An 18,705-nucleotide genomic window follows, 5' to 3' on the forward strand; every position below is an offset into this window, starting at 1 on the left:
TCCACTACCCCGCAGACCTTAACCAGGAGAAACCTTCACTGACAGGTCCAGAAGAACACACAATGTAAACTCACTTCAAAGCAAATATACATAATTAAAGAACACATTGCTCACACGGAAGCACTTTAAAGTAAACACAATTTAAAGCAAATTTACGTAATATAAAATATTACTTGATTATTTATTTATTATTACTATTTTTAATAAATGGTCTTTTATTTGTTGTGAGAATCATTCACGTAAAAGGTTGTTGTTGTTGTTGTTGTGTTACTTTTAATGGCGGTTGGCAGCCAACTGCAGAGGTGCATTTGCCGCCACCTACTGGATGAGTGTGGACAGGAGATCAACAGAAACCATTAAACCAAAAGGGGATTGTAGTGTAACACTACAAAGATGTTCTTAACTCTATAATCTTCCAATTAACCCTGTGATATATAAGTTAGTAATTAGACTAAACTAGAAGTGTTCCTCTTGCCTCTCACTGCCAGAACTTTCTGACTTGGATCGGTTTGAGGCTTTTTTATGTTTTTGTCTACTACCTTTAGATTCAACAGTAGGTTTTGAGAGTCCACATAAAAACAGATGGATTGATGACTTTATTGTTGATTTGAAAGTTCCAGAGTAAAGATGATGCTGTTTGCCTTCACCATTGTAGAACCAGTGTTACTCATTCTGTGACTCTGAGACACTTTTACAATTAGGATTCAAAGTCAACACAAAACACAGTGAAAATCTACAGAGAAACAAACAGAAGACAAATAATATCATTGGTGCAGTTTTAGATGAAATAAGAACATGACTTTTTACATCTGACAAAGAGTTAAATACAGTTACATTACACCAGGAAGAACATTTGAACTGAAAGAAAGTTCAAATGAAGTGAGTTAAAAACAGTGTCTGATGTAAAATATGTAGAGAATATATGAGTTTAGTTTGAACAGTCATAGTTTGAACAGTCATAGTTTGTATTGTTGAGTGAGTTAAATAAAAGCTCGTCTGAACCACATTCTAACTCAATATTGTGTTTAGTGTTTTAATAAATCAGTTTTTCTCATGATTTGGTTCAACACATAAGTTCAAACATGTTTAGCAAAAATAACCACAATATTGTATACTTAGATATATTAAAGGTCCCATAACATGCAAAATCGACTTTTCAGAGCTTTTAACCTTCTTACATTGCTATTTGTGCTTCATATATGTCCAGAGTGTTTTTTTGATTGATTCCCGCAGTGTTTAGCTATAGTACAGACTATCTCCTTTCCTCCAATCTCCAAACTGACGGGCGGTGGGGCAAGACCACGTCATAAGGGCAAGCACGCGTCATTATCCCCCCTCTCCCCCCCCCCCCTCCCTTCCCCCCCCTCCCGCCTGCCGCCTCCCGCCCCCTTCCCCCTGGCTCCACGCTGCTGTCTCCCTACAAGCCCATTCCGGAGTTTTTCTGCTTTGATTTACGACGAAACACGGTTCAAAGAGGCACAAAACGTCATTAATGATATCGCACTCTTTACTATTATCACAATGGTGAAGGTTTATGTGGCAGAGAAGTTATATCCAATACCGAAAAACCAGGAAATAAGAGCGCGATGGACATAAGACTTTTATATATATATATATATATATATATATATATATATATATATATACATATACATATATAGATCTATAGATATATCTGTTCTGCGCATGCTGTAGAATAAACACCACATTTATTTTGTCTCAAAGTAGTGTTGATCTGAAGTTCTATAGTTTCTCACTCACTGGCGCGGGGCGGCGCAGCAAGGAGCAGACAGCTGTGGGGCTACGTCACGGGTGGGCGGGGCACACACGCGCTCTGAGACTACGTCACGGGTTGGGCGGGGCACACACGCTCTCTGAGACTACGTCACGGGTTGGGCGGGGGAGCCAGATGGCTCTTCACAAGGGTGGGGGCGAATATCAAACCAAGCCGTTTGCATTTCCGGGTTGGTGAGGGGGTCCAAGGTCTGGGTGATATTTCTTAACTATTATGTTAAGGGTGTTGCACAACACTTATTATTATTATCAATTATACACTTAGGATAGACTACGAAACGTGAAAAAAGCATGTTATGGCACCTTTAATGTCATGGAAATACTAGCATTTCAAACTTGATTTTGATACATAAATAATCACCATTTTTTAAAATCATTCTGGATGTTTTGTTTCAATATTGTTCGAATTAATATCTATTTTTGATTATAATATCAGTTTGTTAGTATGGATTAAAAAAAAAAAAACTTTCAGAAAAAAGTATTTTTAAAGTTTTATTAGTGAAAAAATAAAAGGCACATATTAGATCCTGAACTGTGGAGAAGAAAATCTGTTTTATTTGAGTTTAAGGAAATGTGCAGTGCCTTCAGTCCAGCTAATCCAGACTCCAGCGTAAAGAGAGTGAGTGAAAGTGGTCTGGACTCTGTGGAGGAGGCTCATGGTACTTTCAGTGACGCTGTAAAACGCCAAAACCCCTGCACTGTGGTCCAGGTAAACCCCGATTCTGGACGAGATCGGACCAGAGACCTCGGACCAGACTGAGTTGAACAAAAATAAAGGACTGGTTTTGTCACAGTCTAAGGCCCAGGATTTTTCATTGAGTCCAAATACACATTCAGCATATTTTCCTTTTCTCTGAATATCTCTGTATGAAACTGCTATAGAAACATACGTCCCGCTCCACTCCACCTCCCAGTAACATCGGCCCCTCAGACTCTCTCTGCTCAGGACCTGAATACTGTCACTGAATCTGTCTGAATGATCAGGATAACTCTGGTCTTCAGTCATACAGGTTGCTCTTCTGTTTTCATCAGACAGAGACAGTCTGGTGTGAGCTGTGTTTGGGTCCAGAGTGATTTCTGTATAATATTCTAAGAAGTCCTCTCTGGAGCTTTGAAAAACCTGGAGTGGACTCAGAGTGAGCTGGAGTTTGTCCCTGAGCGCTGACACAGCTCTGGTCACGTCCTCAAAGTAGCTCCGGGGCCCTGTCTGAATCCTGGCTGGCTCTGTGCTCTGTGTGTCTGTGGACAGTGAAGCGTAGAGCTGTAGAAACTGGTTATGATCCGGAGTGAGGGACAGTGTTTCCAGCTCAGAGATGCTCCTCTTCAGCTCAGTCACGTCCTGCTGCAGTTGGTCCTGGAGCTCTTGGACTCGGCTCAGTTGGGTCTGCTCCTGGGAGAGGATCTGCTGCTCCACTTCAGAGCCTCTTTTCTCCAGGAGAAGGACCATGTCTCTGAAGCTGTCCCTGCTGCGCTGCACTGCTGTCTGGGCAGAGCTGCTGATGTCCTGGGCCTCCTCCTGTTTGAGCCTCTTCAGGTCTGTGTCTTTGTCCTGGAGGCTCTGGAGCAGCAGGGCCCTCCTGGCCGGCAGCTCTGCCTGCCTCTGGGCCCTCTCTGAGGCAGAGGACACTATGTAGTGGCCCTTGTGCTGGTCCAAACAGAGAGAGCAGATGTTCTGCTGGTCGGTGCGGCAAAAGATTTCCATCAGTTTTTGGTGTTGGGAGCAGATGTTTTCCTGGAGCTTGTGGGACGGCGCCACCAGCTGGTGTTTCTGTAACGCTGCAGCATCATAATGAGGCTGGAGGTGGCTCTCACAGTATGAAGCCAAACACTGCAGACAGGACTGGACAGCTTTCATCTTCCTCCCAGTGCACACATCACAGGACACATCCTGAGGTCCGGCATAGCAGCGGTCAGCAGGGGGCGCTGTGAGCCCAGACTTCTTCAGCTGTTCTATTAAAGCTGCTAACATGATGCTTTTGATGAGGACAGGCCTGAGGCTGAATCTCTGGCGACACTCAGGACAGCTGTAGAGCTGCTCCTCGTCCTCTTGGTCCCAGTGGTGTTGGACACAGTTCCTGCAGTAGCTGTGTCCACAGGGAATAGTCACCAGATCCTTCAATAGATCCAAAGACACGGGACAAAGTGTGATTTCTGCACCATCTCTCCTGGATCAGAGCGACTCAGAGATAAGACGTTGACAAAAAAGGAACTGAAGAGTGAGAGCAGTGGGAGGAGCCAGGCCACACCCGCAGCTCTGTGTAGATCTGAGGAGGAAGCAGGAAGCACCGAGCAGCAACACTTTAAAGACACACAGATTTTCTGCCAAAATGTTTGTATCATTTAGAAGTTGTTTTTGAAAGAAATATCCAAAGTGAAAACCAATAAATGTCACACAGACTTAGTTTCATCTGGTAACGGTCCAACAAACTCAAGTGTCTGGCTGCAGACCTCAATCCAGAGTCCACTACCCCGCAGACCTTAACCAGGAGAAACCTTCACTGACAGGTCCAGAAGAACACACAATGTAAACTCACTTCAAAGCAAATATACATAATTAAAGAACACATTGCTCACACGGAAGCACTTTAAAGTAAACACAATTTAAAGCAAATTTACGTAATATAAAATATTACTTGATTATTTATTTATTATTACTATTTTTAATAAATGGTCTTTTATTTGTTGTGAGAATCATTCACGTAAAAGGTTGTTGTTGTTGTTGTTGTGTTACTTTTAATGGCGGTTGGCAGCCAACTGCAGAGGTGCATTTGCCGCCACCTACTGGATGAGTGTGGACAGGAGATCAACAGAAACCATTAAACCAAAAGGGGATTGTAGTGTAACACTACAAAGATGTTCTTAACTCTATAATCTTCCAATTAACCCTGTGATATATAAGTTAGTAATTAGACTAAACTAGAAGTGTTCCTCTTGCCTCTCACTGCCAGAACTTTCTGACTTGGATCGGTTTGAGGCTTTTTTATGTTTTTGTCTACTACCTTTAGATTCAACAGTAGGTTTTGAGAGTCCACATAAAAACAGATGGATTGATGACTTTATTGTTGATTTGAAAGTTCCAGAGTAAAGATGATGCTGTTTGCCTTCACCATTGTAGAACCAGTGTTACTCATTCTGTGACTCTGAGACACTTTTACAATTAGGATTCAAAGTCAACACAAAACACAGTGAAAATCTACAGAGAAACAAACAGAAGACAAATAATATCATTGGTGCAGTTTTAGATGAAATAAGAACATGACTTTTTACATCTGACAAAGAGTTAAATACAGTTACATTACACCAGGAAGAACATTTGAACTGAAAGAAAGTTCAAATGAAGTGAGTTAAAAACAGTGTCTGATGTAAAATATGTAGAGAATATATGAGTTTAGTTTGAACAGTCATAGTTTGAACAGTCATAGTTTGTATTGTTGAGTGAGTTAAATAAAAGCTCGTCTGAACCACATTCTAACTCAATATTGTGTTTAGTGTTTTAATAAATCAGTTTTTCTCATGATTTGGTTCAACACATAAGTTCAAACATGTTTAGCAAAAATAACCACAATATTGTATACTTAGATATATTAAAGGTCCCATAACATGCAAAATCGACTTTTCAGAGCTTTTAACCTTCTTACATTGCTATTTGTGCTTCATATATGTCCAGAGTGTTTTTTTGATTGATTCCCGCAGTGTTTAGCTATAGTACAGACTATCTCCTTTCCTCCAATCTCCAAACTGACGGGCGGTGGGGCAAGACCACGTCATAAGGGCAAGCACGCGTCATTATCCCCCCTCTCCCCCCCCCCCCTCCCTTCCCCCCCCTCCCGCCTGCCGCCTCCCGCCCCCTTCCCCCTGGCTCCACGCTGCTGTCTCCCTACAAGCCCATTCCGGAGTTTTTCTGCTTTGATTTACGACGAAACACGGTTCAAAGAGGCACAAAACGTCATTAATGATATCGCACTCTTTACTATTATCACAATGGTGAAGGTTTATGTGGCAGAGAAGTTATATCCAATACCGAAAAACCAGGAAATAAGAGCGCGATGGACATAAGACTTTTATATATATATATATATATATATATACATATACATATATAGATCTATAGATATATCTGTTCTGCGCATGCTGTAGAATAAACACCACATTTATTTTGTCTCAAAGTAGTGTTGATCTGAAGTTCTATAGTTTCTCACTCACTGGCGCGGGGCGGCGCAGCAAGGAGCAGACAGCTGTGGGGCTACGTCACGGGTGGGCGGGGCACACACGCGCTCTGAGACTACGTCACGGGTTGGGCGGGGCACACACGCTCTCTGAGACTACGTCACGGGTTGGGCGGGGGAGCCAGATGGCTCTTCACAAGGGTGGGGGCGAATATCAAACCAAGCCGTTTGCATTTCCGGGTTGGTGAGGGGGTCCAAGGTCTGGGTGATATTTCTTAACTATTATGTTAAGGGTGTTGCACAACACTTATTATTATTATCAATTATACACTTAGGATAGACTACGAAACGTGAAAAAAGCATGTTATGGCACCTTTAATGTCATGGAAATACTAGCATTTCAAACTTGATTTTGATACATAAATAATCACCATTTTTTAAAATCATTCTGGATGTTTTGTTTCAATATTGTTCGAATTAATATCTATTTTTGATTATAATATCAGTTTGTTAGTATGGATTAAAAAAAAAAAAACTTTCAGAAAAAAGTATTTTTAAAGTTTTATTAGTGAAAAAATAAAAGGCACATATTAGATCCTGAACTGTGGAGAAGAAAATCTGTTTTATTTGAGTTTAAGGAAATGTGCAGTGCCTTCAGTCCAGCTAATCCAGACTCCAGCGTAAAGAGAGTGAGTGAAAGTGGTCTGGACTCTGTGGAGGAGGCTCATGGTACTTTCAGTGACGCTGTAAAACGCCAAAACCCCTGCACTGTGGTCCAGGTAAACCCCGATTCTGGACGAGATCGGACCAGAGACCTCGGACCAGACTGAGTTGAACAAAAATAAAGGACTGGTTTTGTCACAGTCTAAGGCCCAGGATTTTTCATTGAGTCCAAATACACATTCAGCATATTTTCCTTTTCTCTGAATATCTCTGTATGAAACTGCTATAGAAACATACGTCCCGCTCCACTCCACCTCCCAGTAACATCGGCCCCTCAGACTCTCTCTGCTCAGGACCTGAATACTGTCACTGAATCTGTCTGAATGATCAGGATAACTCTGGTCTTCAGTCATACAGGTTGCTCTTCTGTTTTCATCAGACAGAGACAGTCTGGTGTGAGCTGTGTTTGGGTCCAGAGTGATTTCTGTATAATATTCTAAGAAGTCCTCTCTGGAGCTTTGAAAAACCTGGAGTGGACTCAGAGTGAGCTGGAGTTTGTCCCTGAGCGCTGACACAGCTCTGGTCACGTCCTCAAAGTAGCTCCGGGGCCCTGTCTGAATCCTGGCTGGCTCTGTGCTCTGTGTGTCTGTGGACAGTGAAGCGTAGAGCTGTAGAAACTGGTTATGATCCGGAGTGAGGGACAGTGTGTCCAGCTCAGAGATGCTCCTCTTCAGCTCAGTCACGTCCTGCTGCAGTTGGTCCTGGAGCTCTTGGACTGGGCTCAGTTGGGTCTGCTCCTGGGAGAGGATCTGCTGCTCCACTTCAGAGCCTCTTTTCTCCAGGAGAAGGACCATCTCTCTGAAGCTGTCCCTGCTGCGCTGCACTGCTGTCTGGGCAGAGCGTCTGATGTCCTGAGCCTCCTGTTTGAGCCTCTTCAGGTCTGTGTCTTTGTCCTGGAGGCTCTGGAGCAGCAGGGCCCTCCTGGCCGGCAGCTCTGCCTGTTTCTGGGCCCTCTCTGAGGCAGAGGACACTATGTCGTGGCCCTTGTGCTGGTCCAAACAGAGAGAGCAGATGTTCTGCTGGTCGGTGCGGCAGAAGATTTCCATCAGTTTTTGGTGTTGTGAGCAGATGTTTTCCTGGAGCTTGTGGGACGGCGCCACCAGCTGGTGTTTCTGTAACGCTGCAGCATCATAATGAGGCTGGAGGTGGCTCTCACAGTATGAAGCCACACACTGCAGACAGGACTGGACAGCTCTCATCTTCCTCCCAGTGCACACATCACAGGACACATCCTGAGGTCCGGCATAGCAGCGGTCAGCAGGGGGCGCTGTGAGCCCAGACTTCTTCAGCTGTTCTATTAAAGCTGCTAACATGATGTTTTTGATGAGGACAGGCCTGAGGCTGAAGCTCTGGCGACACTCAGGACAGCTGTAGAGCTGCTTTTCGTCCTCTTGGTCCCAGTGGTGTTGGACACAGTTCCTGCAGTAGCTGTGCCCACAGGGAATAGTCACCAGATCCTTCAATAGATCCAAAGACACGGGACAAAGTGTGATTTCTGCACCATCTCTCCTGGATCAGAGCGACTCAGAGATAAGACGTTGACAAAAAAGGAACTGAAGAGTGAGAGCAGTGGGAGGAGCCAGGCCACACCCGCAGCTCTGTGTAGATCTGAGGAGGAAGCAGGAAGCACCGAGCAGCAACACTTTAAAGACACACAGATTTTCTGTCAAAATGTTTGTATCATTTAGAAGTTGTTTTTGAAAGAAATATCCAAAGTGAAAACCAATAAATGTCACAAAAACTTATTTTCATCTGATAATGTCCCAACAAACAAGTGTCTGGCTGCAGACCTCAATCCAGAGTCCACTGCCCCGCAGACCTTAACCAGGAGAAACCTTCACTGACAGGTCCAGAAGAACACACAATGTAAACTCACTTCAAAGCAAATATACATAATTAAAGAACACATTGCTCACACGGAAGCACTTTAAAGTAAACACAATTTAAAGCAAATATACTTTATATAAAATATTACTTGATTATTTATTTATTTATTCATTATTACTATTTTTATTTTTGAGAATCATTCACGTAAGAGCTTGTTAGGCCCGAGCGCCACAAGCTGGCGAGAGGCCTATTAATCTCGTAAGGCCGTGCGAAGCACGGCTGCGAAAGTGCGCACGTAGTGCGCACGAAATCGAGCGCGAAGCGCTCGCCCACTTCCAAACACTCACTAACGCACTCCTCCACTCATGCACGCCCCGTGCATACTAATTAGTTGTAGGAAAATGGAACATTACCGTTGTAAACGGGCGAAGCCCGTGCAAAAGTTCGCACTAAACGAGCACTTTACATTGGGATGACGACCGCGAAGCGGTCGTCATCCCCATATAAAGCACTCATTTGCGCTAAGTAGCTCACGAATACGTTCCCCATCTCTTGCATGTTCCGTGCATATAAGCATGTAATGCAAAAATTGAACATTATTACTGTATAGAGGGCCAAAAACACAAAGTGGGCGGAGCCCACTCAAAATTATCGAAAGTACCCGTCAGTGACCAGGGACCCACACCATGAGGTAGGAAAGCGCGAGCGCTTTCCGAAAATGTATAGTTTATGATATTTGAAAAATGGGAAACATTGTTTTCGCATCGGAATATTATTCTTTCTTTCTTTCTTTCTTTCTTCTTCTTCTCGGGACCAACCCCCCTATTTTTCACCCAGTGAACATTGACGAAAAGTCACAAAAATTTGCACACCTCTAAAAATCGTGCCTCTCTACATTCTGGCTATTTCCCTTTTCTAAAATAAAAAAAATTGGCGCGTCAGCGCCACCAAATGTACCAAAAATGCATTGAGAGATGGGAAATGACCCAAAAAAAATCTGATCGTAGAATCATGAAATTTGGCGCAGAGGTAGATGGTGACAAGAGAAGTAAAAAATATTATTACGGCAACGCCGTCCCCCGAACCAAATGTCGGCCATATTGCTTCAAAAATGGCTAAACATGACTTCGGAGTCTTTCCAAACGTCGTACTTTTACGAACTCCTCCCAGGGCGTTGGCCCTAAAAAGCTGAAATTTGGTGAAAATGCTACTGAGGAGTGGGACATCAAAAGTTATCCAAATTACATTGATACCTCTCACGGTCTCTGTGCGGCGAAGCCGCAAACTGTAACTAAAATTTCAGAAATCTCCCATATTTAAAATTTCTGCCGTTTGCGCAGATAAAGTCCGAATTGCGTCAAATTAGAATCAGTTGTTAAACTCTTTGCCCTAAACCTACTTGAAGTGAAATAAATTCATTTGGCGCCACAGCGCCCCCTACAGATTTTATATGGAGGTTAAATGTTTAGTTTTGCGAAATTATATGAAATTTGACACACAACTCAATTTTAGCATCCCCATCAAAAAAGTCAATGAGACCCATGTCATAATTGTTATGGCGTTGCCGTAACGATGACCGAAACCTCCCATGTTATTCCAATGGGGCCAGAACATGTTTACACTTTAGACTTTCACAAACTCCTCCCAGGGCGTCAGCCCTATTAACCTGAAATTTGGTGAGACTCATCTTCAGGGCCATCAAAAGTTATCCACATTTTCATTCAAAGAGTCACGGTGTCTGTGCGGCAAAGCCGCACATTTTGCCAAGAATTCAAAATAAAATTGCTTTTTGATGGTAAAACAAAGGGGAGAACATGTGACAGCGTCACAGATTCAGCAGTAGGCGTGATAAAAGGACAATTGGGGCGCGTTAGCGCCCCCTCCTCTTGCGGCGTGGCGGCGGTGTGGCGGCGGCGTGGCGAGGGCCGATCATTGCCGCTTGCGGCTATATTTGTTATTCTTGTTGTTGTGTTACTTTTAATGGTGTTTGACAGCCAACTACAAAGGTGCATTTGCTGCCACCTACTGGATTGAGTGTGGACAGGAGATCAACAGAAACCATTAAACCAAAAGGGGATTGTAGTGTAACACTACAAAGATGTTCTTAACTCTATAATCTTCCAATTAACCCTGTGTTATATAAGTTAGTAATTAGACTAAACTAGAAGTGTTCCTCCTGCCTCTCACTGACAGAACTTTCTGACTTGGATCAGTTTGAGGCTTTTTTATGTTTTCGTCTACTATCTTTAGATTCAACAGTAACACAACTTTTATCCTCCGCGCTCTCCAATTCTATATCAATGATGGATCCATCACTTCCCCCTGGAATCTCCTGTCCACGCTCTCTCCAGCCCGTGAACACTTCTCTGCTTCTCAAACCGTTAGTTTCTCCAAACCGTTCGCAGTCTGCTCGAAACACCTCAAATATTCTCTTCTCTTCTTCTTTTAGAAAGAAATATCCAAAGTGAAAAACCAAAAACTTGACTGAAAGATGAAATGATAACATTCTTACACTACTACACTCGTTCATCTACACAACATCCACAGAAAACCATAGAATCCCTCTGATCCACCACTTCCTCACAAAGTGTCCACATGTCTTCCACACTGGACAAAAATGAATGAAAAACTAATCCTTCTGTTTTCATAATGTAATTTATTGAGAGCCAGGCCACACCCACAGCTCTGTGTAGAGGAGGAAACAAGAAACACAGCAGCAGCAGCAGCACGTTAGTCTCCCTCTTCACCACCAGGAGGCAGCAGAACCCTTCGCTTCTTGTTGTTGGTCCCGGTCACATTTTCCTTCTGTCAGTTTCCCCTAAAAAGAAAAATCCTGGACAAATGAAAGAAAACATTTAGTCCTGGCCCGGTTCTGTGTGAGTCAGCGGAAGGTCTGAGTCGGGATCTGAACCAGGTTTTACTGGGACTTCTGGACTTTATCTGCAAGACGAACGTGTGTTTATGAAGAATGTTAAAGTCACGATACAAACACATGGAACCAGTGCCATAATAATGCTGTGTCCGTTCAGTATGAAGCCTCTTACACCTTTATTACCTTTATTACCTTTATTACCTTTATTACCTTTATTACCTTTATTACCTTTATTACCTTTATTTATATATTTTAAAACGAGATTGAAATTTGGGATTAATGGACTTTTTGTGAAAATCATTAATCTGCCTGTAGTTTAATAAAAAAAACAAAACCAACAGGAAAAAGGTTCTGCAAAAAAGTGTTTTGTAGTTTTGAAGTTACAGCTTGAAAAGGAATTTGTGCCAAAGTTGACATTAGTGTTAAAGCGACTGGAAAAAAACATCTGTAATTTGAACGTTTTCTTTAGAAACAAATATGACTTTAAGAAATAATAATCGTGGTCAGATAATAATCATAATTGCAGAGTGGTCCTGTCTCTGGCCCTGTCTCTGACCCTGTTGCAGAGTGGTCCTGTCTCTGGCCCTGTTGCAGAGTGGTCCTGTCTCTGGCCCTGTCTCTGGCCCTGTTGCAGAGTGGTCCTGTCTCTGGCCCTGTTTTAGAGTGGTCCTGTCTCTGGCCCTGTCTCTGGCCCTGTTGCAGAGTGGTCCTGTCTCTGGCCCTGTCTCTGGCCCTGTCTCTGGCCCTGTTGCAGAGTGGTCCTGGCTCTGGCCCTGTCTCTGGCCCTGTCTCTGGCCCTGTTGCAGAGTGGTCCTGGCTCTGGCCCTGTTGCAGAGTGGTCCTGTCTCTGACCCTGTTGCAGAGTGGTCCTCTTGTCTCGTCCCCTCAGCGTGCAGGTTGTGGGTTGGATTCCCGCTCTGTTCTTGCTCACAAAGCTGACTTCCTAACATGGTAAGACGCTGTGGTCTCTGCTCTGGCCTCTGCTCTGGCCTGATATGGAAGTGGCTCTGGTTTGTGCTCCTCTGGCAGCTCGCAGCCTCACGTGCCCCGGACACAGCGCTCTGTTTATTATTCTTACAGTGAATTACATAAAACAGGCGGCGGTGAGAACATGTGACCGAGGCTACTGCTTATTACTGCAAACCCACATGAAGACGACAGAGCGAACAAAACACAACCATTCAACTTAAAGTGTCAGTTTTGAGAATTCCTTCCTTTTTTTTTCCCGGGAAAAAAAAACATAAAACATGATGTTCTAAAATACACACTTAAAATACAATCACATTTTATTACCTGGAACAAAATACTTGACCTGTTTTGGACCTGGTTTAGTCCTGGTTTAATCCTGGTTTATCCTGGTTTAGCCCCGTTTAGTCCCGGTTTGGACCCGGTTTAGTCCGGTTTAGTCCTGTTTTAGTCCTGGTTCAGACCTGGTTTAGTCCTGGTTTAGACCTGGTTTAGACCTGGTTTAGACCTGGTTTGGACCTGGTTTAGTCCTGGTTTAGTCCTGGTTTAGTCCTGGTTTAGTCCTGGTTTAGTCCTGATTTAGTCCTGGTTTAGTCCTGGTTTAGAATTGGTTTAGACCTGGTTTAGACCTGGTTTAGTCCTGGTTTAGTCCTGGTTTAGAATTGGTTTAGTCCTGGTTTAGTCCTGATTTAGTCCTGGTTTAGTCCTGGTTTAGAATTGGTTTAGACCTGGTTTAGACCTGGTTTAGTCCTGGTTTAGTCCTGGTTTAGAATTGGTTTAGACCTGGTTTAGACCTGGTTTAGTCCTGGTTTAGTCCTGGTTTAGTCCTGGTTTAGTCCTGGTTTAGTCCTGGTTTAGACCTGGTTTAGTCCTGGTTTAGTCCTGGTTTAGACCTGGTTTAGTCCTGGTTTTCTGCAGTTGTATTTGTTCAGTGCAATAACTTCATAAAGACACAGTTTTTATATTTCAACTTTAAGCTTTAGTTTCCACTTCCTTCAGATTCAATCATGACGTTTTGTTCTTTTTGTCTTTGCAGTGTGCCGAGTGTCTTGTCACACAAAATGTGAAGTCAAGGTAAGAACCATCATTCCCTCTAGAAAGAGCTCCTCCGTGTTTTTAAAGACCCATATCCTGCATTATTTCACACAATAATACACTTGCTTTGGCGCGTCAGAGTAATGTAATGACTGTGTACATTTGAGTGAGTGCTCCATCCACTGGCGGCGGAGGGAATTACCGTGGAGGAATCAACAAAAGCTAGCTTGCCCCGATGTGCTAACGTAAGCGCGCGGCTGTAATGTGTTTCACATTTCAGTTATACAACCAACTTCGATGTCCTTACGATGTGCAGCTGTTTTAGCCTGATTTTAGCTGCTGCATTGTGTACATTTTGTTGTTTTCTATACGTGTTCAGTTAAAGCATTTCCCTTGTGAAAATACGTTGTCTTTATATATATATATATATATATATATATATATTTCTTTACCTTAATAAGACGGTGTTATCACGTACAAAAAATGTTCACAGCCAAACATAAGCGCGAGCGAGGGTTTCTCAGGAGAGTTTGTCTTCAAGTCGATGTGTGTAAATGAGACAGCAGGGGGCGACGACGGACACTTCAGTCCCCGAGAATACTTATTCAACCATCACAGGAAGTTAAAGAGACGTTTAATATGTTGGAATTGTTACTTAGTTCTGCTTTAAATTTGGCTGTGAACACTGGCCCCGTTTGGTCCTGGTTTGGTCCTATTTGGTATCATTTGGTCTCGTTTGTTCCAGTTTGGTCCTGGTTTGGTCCGGTTTGGTCCTGTTTGGTCTCATTTGGTCTCGTTTGTTCCCGTTTGGTCCTGGTTTGGTCCGGTTTGGTCCTGTTTGGTCTCATTTTGGTCTCGTTTGTTCCCGTTTGGTCCTGGTTTGGTCCTGTTTGGTCCCGTTTAGTCTTGTTTGGTCTCATTTGGTCTTGGTTTGGTCCTGTTTGGTCCCGTTTGGTCCCGTTTGGTCCTGGTTTGGCCCTGGTTTGGTCCTGTTTGGTATCGTTTGGTCTTGGTTTGGTCTTGTTTGTTCCTGTTTGGTCCTGTTTGGTCTCGTTTGGGCTCGTTTGGGCTTGTTTGTTCCCGTTTGGTCCTGGTTTGGCCCTGGTTTGGTCCTATTTAGTCCCGTTTGGTCCCGTTTGGTCTCGTTTGGTCTCATTTGGTCTTGGTTTGGTCCTGTTTGGTCCCATTTGGTCCTGGTTTGGCCCTGGTTTGGTCCTGGTTTTGTTCCCGTTGTGTCCCGTTTGGTCCCGTTTGGCCCTGGTTTGGTCCCGTTAGGTCCCGTTTGGTCCCCTTTGGTCCCGTTTGGTTCTGGTTTTGTCCCGTTTGGTCCCGTTTGGTCCCGTTTGGCCTTGTTTGGTCTCGCTTGGTCCCTTCCTCGGCGCAACTCCTCCCTCGGTGCGGCCCCTCCCTCGGTGTGGCCCCTCCCTCAGTGCGGCCCCTCCCTCGGCCCCTCCCTCAGTGCGGCCCATCCCTCGGCGCAGCCCCTGCCTCGGCCCCTCCCTCGGCCCCTCCCTCGGCACAGACGGGGGCTTTTGCTCCTTCAGACACGTTGGGCGGAGTTCACAGACGAGGGAAATGTGAAGAATGTGCAAAACGGGTCCTGAAGCTACGACGCCTGAACCAGACCGAGTCCAGACACAGAGCCTGAAACAAGAGCCTGAAACAAGAGCCTGAAACAAGAGCCTGAAACAAGAGCCTGAAACAAGAGCCTGAAACAAGAGCCTGAAACAAGAGCCTGAAACAAGAGCCTGAAACAAGAGCCTGAAACAAGAGCCTGAAACAAGAGCCTGAAACAAGAGCCTGACACAAGAGCCTGAAACAAGAGCCTGAAACAAGAGCCTGAAACAAGAGCCTGAAACAAGAGCCTGAAACAAGAGCCTGAAACAAGAGCCTGACACAAGAGCCTGAAACAAGAGCCTGAAACAAGAGCCTGAAACAAGAGCCTGACACAAGAGCCTGAAACAAGAGCCTGAAACAAGAGCCTGAAACAAGAGCCTGACACAAGAGCCTGACACAAGAGCCTGAAACAAGAGCCTGAAACAAGAGCCTGAAACAAGAGCCTGAGACGAAGCATTTACACCGTTATTAAAGCAAGAAATACAAACATCTGCAATTGAGTTTTGAAAACACCAAGTCAATATATGAAATTAAATCAAAAGGATTTAGACGAGACGTTGTTGCTAAAGCACAAATCAAATCGAAATGAGTCTTTTAAACGGGGGAAACACAGAATCCTTAAAGGTGCCCCGCCCACCTATGACGTAGTCTCAGAGAGTGTGTGTGCCCCGCCCACCCATGACGTAGTCTCAGACAGTGTGTGTGCCCCGCCCACCCATGACGTAGCCCCACAGCTGTCTGCTCCGCGCTGCGCCGCTCCTGCCGCGCGACTGAGTGAGAAACGATAGAACTTCAGATCAACACTACTTTGAGTATATATATATTTATATATATATATATATATATATATATATATATATATATATATATATATATATATATATATATATATATATATAAATAAGTCTTATGTCCATTGCGCTCTTATTTCCTGGTTTTTCGGTATCGGATAGAACTTCTCTCGTTTTTTGTCCCGGTTGCTGCATCAACTGCCACATAAACCTTCACCATTGTGATAATAGTAAAGAGTGCGATATCATTAATGACGTTTTGTGCCTCTTTGAACCGTGTTTCCTCGTAAATCGAAGCAGAAAAACTCCGGGGCTTGTAGGGAGACAGCAGCGCGGAGCCGGGGGGAAGGGGGCGGGAGGTGGAGGCGGGAGGGGGAGGGGGGAGGCTGAGGGGGAGGGTGAGGGGGGATGATGACGTGTGCTTGTAGACAACCCCCGTCAGTTTGGAGATTGGAGGAAAGGAGATAGTCTGTACTATAGCTAAACACTGCGGGAATCAATAACAAAAACACTCTGGGTACATATATGAAGCAGAAATAGCAATGTGAGAAGGTTAAAAGCTCTGAAAAGTCAATTTTGCATGTTATTGGACCTTTAAGTCACTGCAGACATGAAGCAGCAGAACAAGCAACAACCACAGCGCTTGTTCTGACGCTCACGCCATTTCCACTGTGTTTATGGTGCGACATTCGCTGCCTCCGATCGTCCTCGGAGACCTGCTTTTCCACCGTTTGGATCAAGTTTGATTAAAGCTGCACCGTTTGGGAAAAATGTTATGTTTTTTTAATAATAGGATTTAGTTTGAGGTCAAAATTATAACGTGAATTCACAAAAACACTGAAATAAACCTCACAAACTACTAAAGACACGTGTGTTTCAACTAGAGGTTTTTATGCAGAAATAAAGCTAATCTCACTAACGTCTAGGCGGACCTGATGTTGCTAATGTCGCTAACGTCTATGCGCCGCTAATGTCGCTAACTTCTACCCGGAGCTAATGTCGCTAATGTCTACACACGGAGCTAATGTCGCTATCGTCTATGTAAAGCTAATTTAGGTGGACCTGATGTCGCTAACGTCTATGCGGAGCTAATGTTGCTAACGTCTACGTGGAGCTAATGTTGCTAACGTCTACGCAAAGCTTATGTCGCTAACATCTTTGCGGAGCAAATGTTGCTAATGTCTACATGGAGCTAATGTCGCTAACGTCTACATCGAGCTAATGTCACTAACGTCTACACGGAGCTAATGTCGCTAACGTCTACATGGAGCTAATATCGCTAACGTCTACATGGAGCTAATTTAGCTAACGTCTACACGGAGCTAATGAGGCTAACGTCTACATGGAGCTAATGTCGCTAACGTCTACATGGAGCTAATCTCACTAACGTCTAGGCGGACCTGATGTTGCTTACGTCTACACTGGGCTGATGTCGCTAACATCTTCGCGGAGCTAATGTTGCTAACGTCTACGTGGAGCTAATGTCTCTAACGTCTTTGCGGAGCTAATGTTGCTAACGTCTACGCGGAGCTACTGTCGCTAACGTCTACATGAAGCTAATGTCACCAACGTCTACACGGAGCTAATATCGCTAACGTCTACGCGGAGCTAATGGCTAACGTCTACATTCAGAAGTTACTTCATAACTCACAGACGTATTAAAACTGTTCTTGTTGATAAATGAACTTAATTTGATGCATATTTTGGTTGATTTGAGCTCCTTCTTGGGTTTTATTGTTTGATTTGAGTCGTTAAAGTCACGCGATGTTCACGGTTCATCCGACGCTTGATGCTGGAACGAAGAAACTGTTTTGAGGCGAATGTTTTTTTGCGTACAGACTTAAATGTTCACTATATAGCTTTTCTTGTGGAGGCTCGGCTACTTCCTGTTTACTTTCTGCTCATTGTTCTGCTTCAATAAATGCAGCGCACGGAGACTCGCTCGGGCGGGTCACACGTTGTCTCTCCACATTTGTGTTTCTGGTGCTTTTCAGCGTCTGCTCTGAACACCTCAGTGTCAAATGTTCAGCTGTTTTCACATCCGAGCGCGAGCAAACGCACAAGTCTTTCACTCCAAACTGTCAAATATGTACAAATACTGCACAAATTCTGTCTATATCTGCTGTTTAGTCAAGAAAACTACAGCGTCAAGGCGAAACGCAGCACGTAAACCGATTTTGTTTTTACTCAGAAAATGGTCCAATCTGCTCCCAATTTGTTTTAGTTTCTCAATCTAATCCAAATTCAATCTTCGTCCAAAGAGTTTTACAAAATGCTTGGAAAAAAAGCCCCATATGTCTCCCTTAATTGTAATGGCTGACCTTTTTAAGATACAAAAACGTAAATAGAGAGCGTGTTTGTGAGGAAACTTCAGCGCTGGAGATCGTGATCGCTTCTTGGCCTCTGGTTGTGGTCACTCCCTTGTTTTTCCTGTCGTTAGCTGATGGTTTCCTGCTCGCCGCGGCGTTGCTGTGGAAACGGAAACGCTCCTGATTTGACCGACGGAAACTCGCGGCGCGGACACACTTAATGTTCCCGATTCAACTCTGACGCTAAAAGGTCTCGTTCTGCTAAATTTACCCACATTTTTACGAATTTGTCTCAGATTCGTGTTTCTTTGAGTAATCTTTGTCATTCACCTCAGAGCTGGAAACCCTCAGTTCCACCTCGTGATGTCATTAGGTGGTAAAACGAGCCCCTCCCTCGCCAAACCCGTCGACGGCATCGGCCCACCGCTTCTTTCACAGCTATCGTTTTAGCTTCGTTCGAACCTCTTTACTCCTCAGTTTGTCCTATATTTCGGCGGTGCGCTATGACGGGTCCGCTACCTGCTCGTCTCCATGGCGATGCTGTGCGATGCTGATGCTAAAACGGACAGAAATCTTCCACCATCGGTCATTTCCAGTGCTGGAGT

General features: G+C 44.1%; 3 protein-coding genes across 3 annotated transcripts in view; 1 reads left to right on the top strand and 2 right to left on the bottom strand.

Annotated features, from left to right (window-relative positions):
* LOC140360027 (tensin-1-like) overlaps window positions 1-18,705 on the top strand; it is a 204,157-nt gene that overhangs the window by 43,897 nt on the left and 141,555 nt on the right. Inside the window, exon 3 of the mRNA XM_072445325.1 lies at window positions 13,385-13,422. Coding sequence (XP_072301426.1) covers window positions 13,385-13,422 — 38 coding nt within the window. The remainder of the gene's footprint in view (window positions 1-13,384; window positions 13,423-18,705) is intronic.
* On the bottom strand, window positions 2,342-3,918 carry LOC140360031 (tripartite motif-containing protein 16-like). The gene has a single exon (XM_072445330.1). It carries the CDS (start codon window positions 3,761-3,763, stop codon window positions 2,348-2,350), a length of 1,416 nt encoding a protein of 471 aa, XP_072301431.1. The 5' UTR covers window positions 3,764-3,918; the 3' UTR covers window positions 2,342-2,347.
* LOC140360032 (tripartite motif-containing protein 16-like) lies at window positions 6,578-8,149 on the bottom strand. The gene has a single exon (XM_072445331.1). The coding sequence runs from the start codon at window positions 7,994-7,996 to the stop codon at window positions 6,584-6,586; it is 1,413 nt and encodes a 470-aa protein (XP_072301432.1). The 5' UTR covers window positions 7,997-8,149; the 3' UTR covers window positions 6,578-6,583.

Source organism: Eucyclogobius newberryi, unplaced genomic scaffold (assembly GCF_026437365.1).
Source record: "Eucyclogobius newberryi isolate DKJ021-1_F unplaced genomic scaffold, fEucNew1.0.hap1 SCAF_14, whole genome shotgun sequence".
Taxonomy (NCBI): Eukaryota; Metazoa; Chordata; class Actinopteri; order Gobiiformes; family Gobiidae; genus Eucyclogobius; species Eucyclogobius newberryi.

What these genes read in the sequence shown, in the direction of transcription:
- LOC140360031 (XM_072445330.1), bottom strand. Translation starts at nt 3,763, where the DNA reads ATGTTAGCAGCTTTAATAGAACAGCTGAAGAAGTCTGGGCTCACAGCG.
- LOC140360032 (XM_072445331.1), bottom strand. Translation starts at nt 7,996, where the DNA reads ATGTTAGCAGCTTTAATAGAACAGCTGAAGAAGTCTGGGCTCACAGCG.